Consider the following 12,043-nt stretch of genomic DNA (forward strand, 5'->3'; position numbering starts at 1 on the left):
ATACTCTAAAAAGTTTGATTATCAGACTGATGGCTATAATCTTATACCTATCAAAAATTTTACTCTTGGGGCTGGGGCTGTAGCTCAGTGGCAGAGTATTTTCCTAGCGCATTTGAAGCTCTGGGTTCAATCTTTAGCACCACACTCACACACGATAATAATTTATTCTTGCTGGGTACAGAGGCACATGCCTGTAACGCCAGCTAGTTGGGAGGCCATAGCAAGGAGGATAACAAGTTCTAGGCCAACCTGGGCAATTTAGTGAGACCCTGTCTCAAAATAAAATAAAAAGGGCTGGGAATATAGCTGGGTGGCTGGTTCATTCATATATACTGGTTCATTCCCCAGTACTGAAAAAAAATTTTTTTTCCTTGATATGCTTGTATAAAAAGGTCAAACAATTCTTCAAACTCCACACTTTTTATATGGGAGATTATGTAATTTTATTAGAATCATTCCAAAGCTTGTACAGTGACCTTTTTGACTTCTATATAAAGTTAAATGGTCATTGTTCTTTTTCCATATCAAACTAGGTTTATGAATTTGTGCTTCAATATTAAACTATAAACCTTTAATAAGATATAGTTGAGTGGACTATCCCTCTTACAAAAAGATCCTAAGAAAAAATTTCTCTCAGTAACAGTTACATTAAGACCACTTTGGGATTCTCTAGACTATTATATCCCATCCCCAAAAGTCCTGGGCATAAAGAAGTAGGAGATTTCCACAGGGATGAAGGAGGTGCCTCAACTGAACAAAAGAGGCCTCAGGAATTGGTCTTAAATATTCCTTCTAATGAGGAAGCAGGTGTACAAAGGTTCTAAATGGGGTCTATTTTCACCAAGCCAAGTACAGAAAATAGATTATTAGCAAGAGATTGAATTCTCCAATTAAAAGTTATTAAATCTAACTAGGGAAAAACAGAAAGTATACTCCAGACACATTTTTTATGAGAAAAGCAATAATTTTTAAAAAAGAAGCCAATTTAAAAATAAAAATCCAATCTAATAAATCAATGCAAGCAAAATCTGGTTCTTTGAAAAAACTAGTAATGAAATATGTAATATTTTAGCAATTATAATTATGGAAAAAAGAAAAAAATATTTGGAACAAAGAGGTTATAAGAGGGAGTAGAGCTATGACTAGTCTCTTGTTTTTTTTTCATCATTATTGGTTTATTCAGATGTTTCTTCCATTTAGAACAATATTGGTAGATGAAATTTATATAGTTTTCAAACACATTGGTGCAAACTGCCTTTGGTATTTTACAAATCTTTTCCCTGTATATGTAAGAAAAATATTTACTATGTAGGCAATAAAACATTTATCTTAATGCAATGAGATAAACACAATACACAATGGAAATTCACACTTTTAAGATTTATTAGTGGCCTATAACCATTTAAAAATTACTTCCAATTTACATGCTTAAGAAGCCAAACAAAAGCTTAAACAAAATAAGTACAGAAATATGCATGTCACACTGAAACCCATTAATCTGTACAATTAATATGCATTAATAATTACAATAAAGAGATGGATTATAACAACACTAAACAGATGTCAAATCCATCAATGTTTATATTATTTTCTCTATAGTTTCTGGGTTTAGAAGTCACTTCCTTCTTTCCATTAAAACCTTAATTAGGGGAAAAAAAAAAGGAAAAGAAAAAAGAACCTTAATTAGGGGCTGGGATTGTAGCTCAGTATAAAGCACTTGCCTAGTATGTGTGAGGCACTGGTTTCGAGTCTCAGCACCACATATAAATAAATAAAATAAAGGTCCATCAACAACTAAAAAAATATTTTTTAAAAAACCTTAATATTAAATTGTATTTTATGTCAGTTTTTAGAGTATACTTTCACTTAAAAATGCTTACCCTTTAATTAGTATGAAACTTATTTTGGTCTATATTAAATAAATCAAACTTCTAAATGGTGTTGGCATAAGACAGACAGACATCGGTGAGCAAAATGGCAGAAAGGTAAAGACAAAAAGAAAAATATCAACAGCAGTCCACAAAAAAGAAACTGACAAGAGGTAACTTTACAGCAATATTAGAAGCCAAAGACAAGAATGAAATCTCCAGCATTCTGAAAGAAGAGCCTCACACCTAAACTTCCATATTCAGCAAACACATTTTTCAAGATTGACAGTGAAATAAAAGGTGAACAAAAACAGAGAGTTCATCATCAACAGACCTTCAACGAAAGCCTTTCTGCCGCAGGATATACAGAAGGAAGGCAAAAAGAAAACAGTTCCAGAGAGAATAAAAGAAAAGAAGCAATTAATAATGGAGAAAGTAGTAAAAATGTGGGAAATATAAATAAGCACTGGCTATAAAATGCAATTCTAAAATGCAGATTCTGCTTATGGTCTAGATCTGGAAAGTCTCCCAAAGGCTCATGTGCTGAAGGCTTGCTCCCCAATGCAACAAATGTCAGAGGTGGGCCTTGGGAACAGACTGGATCATTACAACTCTGACCTCTTGAATAGGTTAATCCACTGAGGGATTCATGGCTGAAAGGACTATTAGTAGGTGGAAGAAAGTGTAAGAGGTAGAATCCAGTTGGAGAAAACATGTACTTAGGGGTATGTCCTTGGGAACTATATCTTGTCTCCAACCCTTTCCTCCTGGCTGCCATGAGGTGAGTAGCCATGCTCCACCACATTCACTTGCCATGATGTTCTGCCTTACCACAGAGCCACAGCAATAGGGCCAACCAACCATTTACTGACTCCTCCAAAAACATGTACCAAAATAAATCTTTCCAACTTTTAAGTTGTTTTTCTCAAGTATTGTCTTACAACAAAAAACTAATGTAGGTTGCCATCTATCTGGATATAATTTTTTAAAAGACTTCAAATATGAAACTGGTTATCCACACATAATAAAATGAGACTAGACCCTTATATTTCACCCTACACAAAACTCAAAATGCACCAAAGATGGAGGAATTAGATCAGAAACTATGCAACTCCTAGAAGAAGAGTGTTTGGTCAACATTCCAACATACAGGCACAACTTTCTTAATAGGCTCATAAAGCTCAAGAAGTAATGCCAAGAGTTAATAAATGGGATGGCATCAAATTTAAAAGTTTCTGGCCAGGTGTGGTGACCCATGCCTGTAATCCCAGCAGCTAGGGAGGCTTAGATAGGAGGATTGCAAGTTCAAGGCCAGCCTCAGAAACAGCAAGGCACTAAGCAACTCGGTGAGTCCCTGTCTCTACATAAAACACAAAACAGGGTTAGGGATGTGGCTCAGTGGTTGAGAGGCCCTGAGTTCAATCCCTGGTACCAGGGGGGGGAAAAAAAAAAAAAAGGTTACGCACAGCAAAACAATTAAGAATGTTAAGAGAGTACTTTCAGAATGAGAGAAAATGTTTGCTAGCTCCTAGGATTAACATCCAGAATATATTAAAAAAAAAAAAACTCAAAAAAACTTAAGACCAAACCCAATTAATAAGTGGGTGAAGGAACTAAACAGGGACTTATCAAAAGAAGAAATACAAGTGTACAACAAATACATGAAAAAATATTCAACATCATTAGCAATTAGGAAAATGCAAATCAAAACTACACTGAGATTTCACCTTCTTCCACTCAAATGGCAGCAGCCATCAAGAATAAAACAATAATGAACGTTGGAGAGGATGTGGAGAAAAAGGAACACTTTTACACTCGACAGGATTGTAAATTAGTACAACCACTATGGAAATCAGTATGGAGTTTCCTCAAAAGACTAGGAATGATGCTGGGCGAGGTGGCACAGGGCTCTAATCTCAGTGGATCAGGAGGCTGAGGCAGGAGGATTGCGGGTTCCAAGCCACACTCAGGAACGGAGGCACTAAGCAATTCGGTGAGACCCTGTTTCTAAATAAAATACAAAGGTTGGGGGGCTGGGGATGTGGCTCAGTGGTTGGGTGCCCTGAGTTCAATCCTGGGTACACACACACACACACACACACAAAAAGACTAGGAATGTAACCACCAAATGACCCAGCTACACATTCCCTGGTATTTATCCTATAGCAACACATGCATACCTATGTTTATAGCAGCACAATTCATAATAGCCAAACTATGGAATTAACAGAAGTGTTCATCAAAGAATGAATGAATGAATGAATAAACAAAAATGGGGCACATCTCCAATGGACTTTTATTCAGCCATAAAGGAAAAAATACAATTGTCATTTCCAAAAATGTGAATGAAACTTGAGACCATTATGTTAAGCAAAGTAAGCCAAACTCAGAAGATCAAGGGTCACATGTTTTCTCTTGCATGTAAAAGCTAGAGAGAGAAAAGGAAAAGAAGGAAGTATGTGTATAAGTGGGGTGGGGCTCATGAGAATCAAAGGGAAATGATTAGAATAGAAGAAACGGGCAGAGGAGGGAGAAGGGAAAGGAGGGAGAAATACTGAGAAATGACACTGGCTTAATTGTATTGTTACATTGTATGCATGCATAAATGTGTAACAACAAATCCTGCCATTATGTATAACTATAATGCACAAATAAAAAATATAGAAATAATAATTCAAATACAGAATAAAAGTGACATAAATCATAAAGAGGTTGAATGAAGTTAAGCTCTAAGAAAGATAAAGATTTCAGTTAACTTTAGACTTTGTAAAGTCAAGGATGCATATTTCTAGGAAAAATATGAAATATAATTTTCAAGTTAGTAGACAAAAAAGGAATGATAAAATATATTATATCAATATGAATAAAAACGAGAGACAAGAAATATAGAATAGAGCAAATAAAATACAAAATAAGAGCCACTGCATTAAATGCAAATAGGCCATAATGTCCTACCTAAAGATATTTTAGAACTGCATTTAAAAAAATTTCAATTCCTTAAAAGAGACTTATCTAAAATACACAATTATATAAAAATCTAAGCCAGGCGTGGTGGCACATGCCTATAATCCCAGCTGCTTGGGAGGCCGAGATAGGAGGATAAGTTCAAAGTCACCCTCAGCAAAAGTGAAGCATTAAACAACTCAATGAGACCCTGTCTCTAAATAAAATACAAAATAGGACTGGGGATGTGGCTCAGTGGTTGAGTTCAATCCCCAGTACCAAAGTTCAATCCCCGATACCAAAAAACAAAACAAAAAAAACCTATAGTTACGGCAAAATAATTTAATAAATGAAAAATGAACATAAAACATATGGCTCAGAGACTGGGGTTGTAGCATTCTACAATGCTTGCCTAACATGTGTGAGGCACTGGGTTCTATCCTCAGCACCACATAAAAATAAATAAATAAAATAAAGGTATTGTGTCCATCTACAACTAAAAAAAAAATTAAAATAAAAACCATATGGATCATTGAAAATAAACTACAGGCAAAATGAACAAAAAGAAATGGGCTTAGCAAGGCCCTAAGCAACTTAGTAAGATTGTGTCTCAAAAAATAAAAGGAGCTAGGCACAGTGGCACATACCTGTAACCTCAGCAGCTGAGGAGGCCAAAACAGGAGGATTTTGAGTTCAAAGCCAGTCTCAGCAACTTATTGAGGCCCTAAGCAACTCAGTGAGACCCTATTGCTAAATAAAATACAAAATAGGACTGGGGATGTAGCTAGGTGGTAGAGTGCCCAAGTTCAATTCCTGGCACCCAAATGAATGAATAATTAAAAGGGCTAGGGATGTGACTCAGTGGTGAGGCCCCTTGGGTTAAATCCCCTGTACCAAAAGAAGAAAAAAGAAAACGGAAAACAAATGGAGAGTAGCATCATAAATAATTAATATAAAAAATTTAAAAGCGCATGGGGGCTGGGGTTGTGGCTCAGTAGTAGAGCACTTGCCTAGCACACGCAAGCCCTGGATTTGATCTTCAGCACTACATAAAAATAAATAAATAAAATAAAGGTATTTTTAAAATAAATAAATAAAGAGTTGGCCATGGAGGTGCATGCCTGTAATCCCAGAGGCTCTGGAGGCTGTGGCAAATTCAAGGTCAGCCTCAGCAACTTAGGAAGACCTTATCTCAAAATAAAAGATAAAGGGCTGAGGGTGTAGCTCAGTGGTTTAAAAAAAAAAAAAAAAAACAGGTATTACATGTTTTTTAGACATTAAATGTATGACCACTATATAACCCAGCTATACCACTCCTTGGTATAAGAATTAAAGTTATCATACTACTGTAAGATGGCACTGTTGTAAGTTTGGCACTTACAACAACCCTGATGATATGTACTAAAATCTGAACAAAATAGACAAAAGTCCTAGAAAAGTTGATTTACTACACTTGACATAATTTAAAAAAAAAACTGAGTAATCTGATAACCACTAAAAAAATTGAATTATTATTTAAACATCTGCCACCAACAATACTTTAGGCTCAAGTGAGTTCAATGGCAAATTCCACAATTGGTTATCTACATGAGAATAAAGTAAAATTGTATCTATACCCAACAATGTTCACAAATAACAATTCCAAGTATATAAATGTGAAATAATCTCTAAGAGGTTTTGAAGAAAATATAGAAGAGAACCTTTACAAGAAAAAATATTGATAAATTCAACTTATTAAGAACTTGCTTACTAAAAAAAAAAAAAAAAAAAAAAAACCAGAGAAAAGGTACTTGGCAACTCACTTAATTATCAAGACTAGTTTCTGAAGCATATTAAAATACATTACACTCCAACAAACAGCAAAATACTAGATATAACTCAATAATCCATTTATTACAGACTAGCTAAAACAAAAAAATACTGGTACAGCCAGGCCCAGTGGCACATGCCTGTAATCCTAGTGGCTCTGGAAACTGAGGCAGGAGAATAACAAGTTAAAAGCCAGTCTCAGCAACTTAGCAAGGCCGAAAGCAACTTAGTGAGATCTTTTCTCAAAAAAAGCTGGGGATGTAGCTTAGTGGTTAAGTACCCTGATTTAAAAAAAAAAAAAAAAAAAGCTGGTACAGCCACAGAATGGAAAATTGTTTTCCTGTGCTATATAATGTTTTCTATATTCTTATTTATGGAGGTTTTCCAAATATATTAAGAAAAAACATGGGATAGCAACAGGAAGAATATATCAATTTGTACATTTGCCAACATACTTTTAAAAATGCCTACAAGCTAATGTATGACGAAATAAGTACCCTAAAGAAATAATGGGATAAACATGACTAAATAAAGAAAACATATGGTTGACTAAAAACACATGAAAAGATTTTCAATTTGTTTAAGTAAGCAGGGAAATAGTTTGTAAAAACAATGTACTATTTCACTTCCACCACACTGGCAAAAATCAATAAATTGGACAAAGCCATATGTGGAGAAAGGTAGGTTTCATTCACTACTGCTGGATGATAAATCAAAACCACCATTTTGGTTACAAAAAATTGTGCTATGAATGGATAATTATGATTATAATGCATTCCACTATTGTCATGTATGTAAGAAAAAAAAACAAACCCCATCATTTTGGAAATGTTACATAGCATCTAAGAAAGTCCAACAGTCTTCCAATGGACCTAGCAATTCCACTACTAATGGGCCAGAGTAAAAGTATTGTATATATGCATTTTGAGCCATCAGCACTAATTATAACAGTTTAATGATGGAAATAACCAACATGGATAAATACAGACTATATTCTTTTTTAAAAATTTATTTATTTGTTTGTTTATTTATTTATTTATTTTTTATGTGGTGTTAAGGATTGAACCTAGTGCCCCACATGTGCGAAACAAGGTCTCCACCGCTAAGCTATAACCCCAGCCCTCAAACTATTCTTATCAACAAATTATATTTCATTGCAAATGAATGAACTACAACAGGGGTTCCCAAAATGATGATAATGCTAATATACGTGATTGTATCAAATACTATACAATGGTATGTGTTGTCAACCAGAAGAGCCGCAAAATTCAGTGAGGCAATATTTTCCAAATGACAAATGAGTAGGAGAAAAAGCATATTTTTCCTAAAAGTGTAATACAGACCAATGGATGTTAATGTCACAGAGCAAGGGAAGTTTACTAATATTGTTCCACATTCTACATTGATGCTATCCTTTAAGAAACTGTTAATGACATAAATAATATCAAAAAGAACATAACTACCTCAAAATGATATTCAAGTATCTCTCCCTTTTCCAACCACTTTTTCTCTATTCTTTTTTCTCTATACATTGCAGTAGACTCAATGTGAAAATGTGAAGTAGAATTCTAGGAGACATTAAAATTATTTGCAAAAATATAAAGCAGTGCCATTCATTGCTAATATTGGAGGTGGGTTGTTGTCATTAAAATGTTATCTATATTGGATGTAATGGGCTTATTTTTTAAAGGTACAAATACATACATTTTAAATTGGTCAGTTCTAACATCTAGTGTAGTAACTACCAACAGATACTACCCAAATAAATAAAAGATCTTTCAGATCCTCAATAGTGTTTTAAAGTATAAAGGAATACTGAGACCAAAAGTTTGTGAATTGCTCAACTACAGGCACATGCTTCAACATGGATGAATTTCAGAAACAATGTTTGATAAAAAATAACTGACAGAACATATACTATGGTTTTATTTAAATAAAGTTCAAAAGCAAGTGAAAGTAAACAACATGTTAAGAAAATATACATGATAAAACTGTAAATAAAGACAAGGGAATAATTAACATAAAATTGATAATAATCATGGTGATGGAGCAAGGAATTATTTCCTCCTAGAACAGACACAAAATGTTTCTAAGATACCTGTGGTTTTCTATTAAGCAACATATAGATATGTACTTTTTTAAACTGTATGTTTAATAGCATTTTTCACACAAAACAAATTTTTTTTAAAGAAGAAACAGACATACCTATTATCCTAGAAGGAAAAACTCAAAAGAATGTCTCTTCTCAAATTAATCTATAAAATTCAATGCAATCTCAAACAACATCCCAAAGAAGATTTTCTATAGAACTTGAAGAGATGGCTCTAAATTTAATCTGGAAGAAAAATGTAAAAGAACCCAAAGCTTTTTCAAAAGAAAACACCAAAATATATTGTAAAGCTATAATAACTAAAACAGTACATGGTTCAAAGAAGAGAGTTCAAACCCAATAAATACATACACAAATGATATTTTGGCCTGGCCAAAAATATTTGACTTTCTTATTCATCAAAGAAGATAAAAATTAAATAGAATTTTCTTTCAATTATTAAATGGGTAAAATATTTAGAAAATACTTTTACCATCCACTGCCAGCTAGCAGGAAGATTAATACATGTTTTGAGAACTCAAAAGGGTACAATTATTTGAAATCATTCTGATAAGGACTCTATAACACTATCTGATCACTTGAGGCATGTTTATAATAGCATCAAAACAACCAAAACCAATTACTGCAGCATTGTTACAAAGAAATCTTGAAAATAAATGTCCACTAACAGAGAAACAAAATACATGCAATGTCTAATTATACTAACTATATCATACTATATTTATCTAACAAATATTCTCAGGCAAGATTTTAGGTACTCTGTGGATTTTAATTCATTTAAGCAAATATGTCTAGGTTACAGGATATGCTCATAATTTATATCCTTTTTAAAGAGCATTAATTACATTTGGGTAAATATCCTGAAAATATATTTCAAATGCTGTGTGTGCCTTCCTTAAAATAATTGTGGATACTTAAGTCACCTTTTATTTTTTCTGGCCTGGTTAGTTATTGATGTATTGGAGATATGATATACAGTTATCCATTTCTACAAGGCAGGTTGTCAAGAGAAGAGTATTCTTACACTGTTAATTTGCTTTGTTATAAACCTCCCAGATAGAATTACACCAGCCTCAGATTCTACCATATTGACTATCTCTCACATACACTCCTCCCTTTACAATGCTTTCTCAGGGGAACACTGTGGAGCCTCAAATCACTAACGCTATTAAAAGTAGTATCGTGTACTTGCACAATACTTAAGTTTAAGACACATTTTCATAACCCCTACCATTCTAATTTTACCTTACGGGAAGAAAAAAGAAAGGTAAAACTGGTTTAAACATGAATTTCAAAAAGACAAGTGGTAATTAAGAAAAACTTGAGAATTCTGAGACTCAAATTTTGAAGTTCATCAATCACGTTCTCCCAGAAAGTGCTGGTTAGTGCCGCCTTCAGACCAACTGCTGGGTTGCAAGGACCAACTTTTAGAACATTCCTTATGCATTATTCCAGCTAGTTCTTAAGTGACTTTCCCTATGGGCACCCTTTTTTTTTTTTTTTTTTAAAGAGGTCACGTACTGCCATGGTCTCTGAAGAAAGAAACTGCAGTAGCAGGCTTCATAACGAACCCTTAGGAAACGATTTCCTGGCAGTCCAGACCCAAGGAGGGCCACTTCAGCCAAGAACTTACTGTCCTACTCGTGAGGATGCAGCTGCCTTCTGAAAGGCGAACCCAAACGAAATGTTTAAACCGTTTCAGACTTTCTGCCTGAAAAGGGGGAGAAACCAATTTAGAAGCCCTGCACGGACCTGTGCCAAGGTTAAGATGTGTGTGCTGGCGAAACTGGGACTGGCCATAGGTTGGACAGTCATGGGAAGGTGGCCAAGCAGAAAGGACGCGGAGCAATGCCGAACCCTCCCACCCGCCGCAAGGCAAACAGGTGGCAGGAACGCGCCCGCCGCCCATCATCGCAGAACCCCGGGGACGCAGCCCCCGGCCGCGGCGCACACGCCCTGCAGCTGGCGGTGCGCTCACCCTCGGGACCGGTTCTTCTCCGGGTGTCTGCGGAGGTGAGCGACCAGGACGCCCCAGACTGAAAAGGGTTTACCTGTCCTTGGTGCGGCCGCTTCCCCCGAGGACTTGAGATCACTGCGCACTTTTCTTCCCATGCTTTTCCAGCACCTCCGCTCCTCCTTCCCCGGCCTGGCAGCCAGCTGGCCTGCAAGTGTGCACGGAACCAGGCGCCGTCTCCGGCCCTCGCGCAAACAGCGCCTCGTCAGAAGAGCGCCGCGCTCCCCACGTCGCGCCCGGCCCCGCGCCCTGGGTCTCCCCTCAGAGTCACAGCCGACAACCTGCCCAGGGACGCCCGCCGCCTGAAGGACCGCGTCGACTTTCTCACGGCCGGGCTCCAGCGACCGGAAGTAAAACCTTGTGGCTCAAGGAAAAAGAGGAGGGGTGCGGAAAAAGAGAGAAAGTGAAAACTGAACTGCCGGTCCCCTGGAAGACGGGAACCAATCATGGGGCGAAACCAGGACGCAGGCGCGAGCCGCCATTGGCGTCCACGCGGCGCTCGCTTCTGGTCTCTGCGCAGGCGCGAGTCTCAGGCTAGTACGGCCGAGTTCGCATCTCGCGAGACTGGCTCCCGGCCGGATGCGGAAGAGGCTGGCGGGAAGCGACTGGAGACTAGCAGTGGCCCAGTGAAGTTCGCCTACACCTCGCCTTCCTTGCTGCCTGATCCTCCTGCCACTTAAAACATTTCCCAAAGTCTCGCCCTTATCCATGTAACACGCGGTCTCTGCGCTGGTTCCCTAGAACAGCTCTCCATAATCTATAGGGAGAGAGCTAAGGTGACCTTAAATAACGTTAATTCAGGGCTATCCTTACCCAAGATAAACCTCACTGAGAGAAATTAAGTGCTGTTGAGCCAAGTATATTGACACATTTTGGGAATACAAAGATTTAATCACTTGGGATAGTTCTCTGTTTATTGTGACCAGGTGCTGCATTAGACACTGGAATTAACAACCATGAACAAGCTGGACAAAGACCCTGCAGCCATAATCGAATTTAGAGATGGGTGAAAAACAGATAAACCTACACCATAACAAAGTAGAATTTCCTATAATACATGCCGTGAAGACAAACTGGCAATGCTGGTGGATGGAGTTGGAAGACGGAGGCCAGAGCAGAAGAAGAACTACAGGTCTCAATGAAAAAGGGCCATTCAAAAATCAAAGATGAAGATGGCCAGGTGAATCCTAAGAAGATCTGAAAGTAGAGCTTTCACACCTGAAGGCACAGCAAGTGTAAAGGCTCTGAGAAGTGAAATTAAGCTTGTTAATTGAAGAAGATAAAGAATGAAATTATATT

The 12,043-nt window shown here is 36.9% G+C and overlaps 1 protein-coding gene across 4 annotated transcripts in view; it reads right to left on the bottom strand.

Annotated features, from left to right (window-relative positions):
• The window catches only part of Tasor2 (transcription activation suppressor family member 2), a 75,436-nt gene extending 64,198 nt beyond the window's left edge, over positions 1-11,238 (bottom strand). For 3 of the 4 annotated variants that reach the window (XM_046442404.1, XM_046442402.1, XM_046442401.1), the window contains exons 1-2: positions 10,782-11,238; positions 8,826-8,955 (exon numbers count right to left, since the gene is read on the bottom strand). Coding sequence is in view for 1 of the 4 variants with exons in the window: in XM_046442403.1 (XP_046298359.1) it covers positions 10,782-10,842 (61 nt within the window). In the remaining 3 variants the exon portion in view is untranslated. The remainder of the gene's footprint in view (positions 1-8,825; positions 8,956-10,781) is intronic. The other variant, XM_046442403.1, reaches the window with a different exon arrangement.
• Positions 11,239-12,043: the final 805 nt, after the last annotated feature.

Source organism: Marmota monax, unplaced genomic scaffold (assembly GCF_021218885.2).
Source record: "Marmota monax isolate L192 unplaced genomic scaffold, Marmota_monax_Labrador192_F-V1.1 WCK01_AAM20220418_F8-fsc00072, whole genome shotgun sequence".
Classification (NCBI taxonomy): domain Eukaryota; kingdom Metazoa; phylum Chordata; class Mammalia; order Rodentia; family Sciuridae; genus Marmota; species Marmota monax.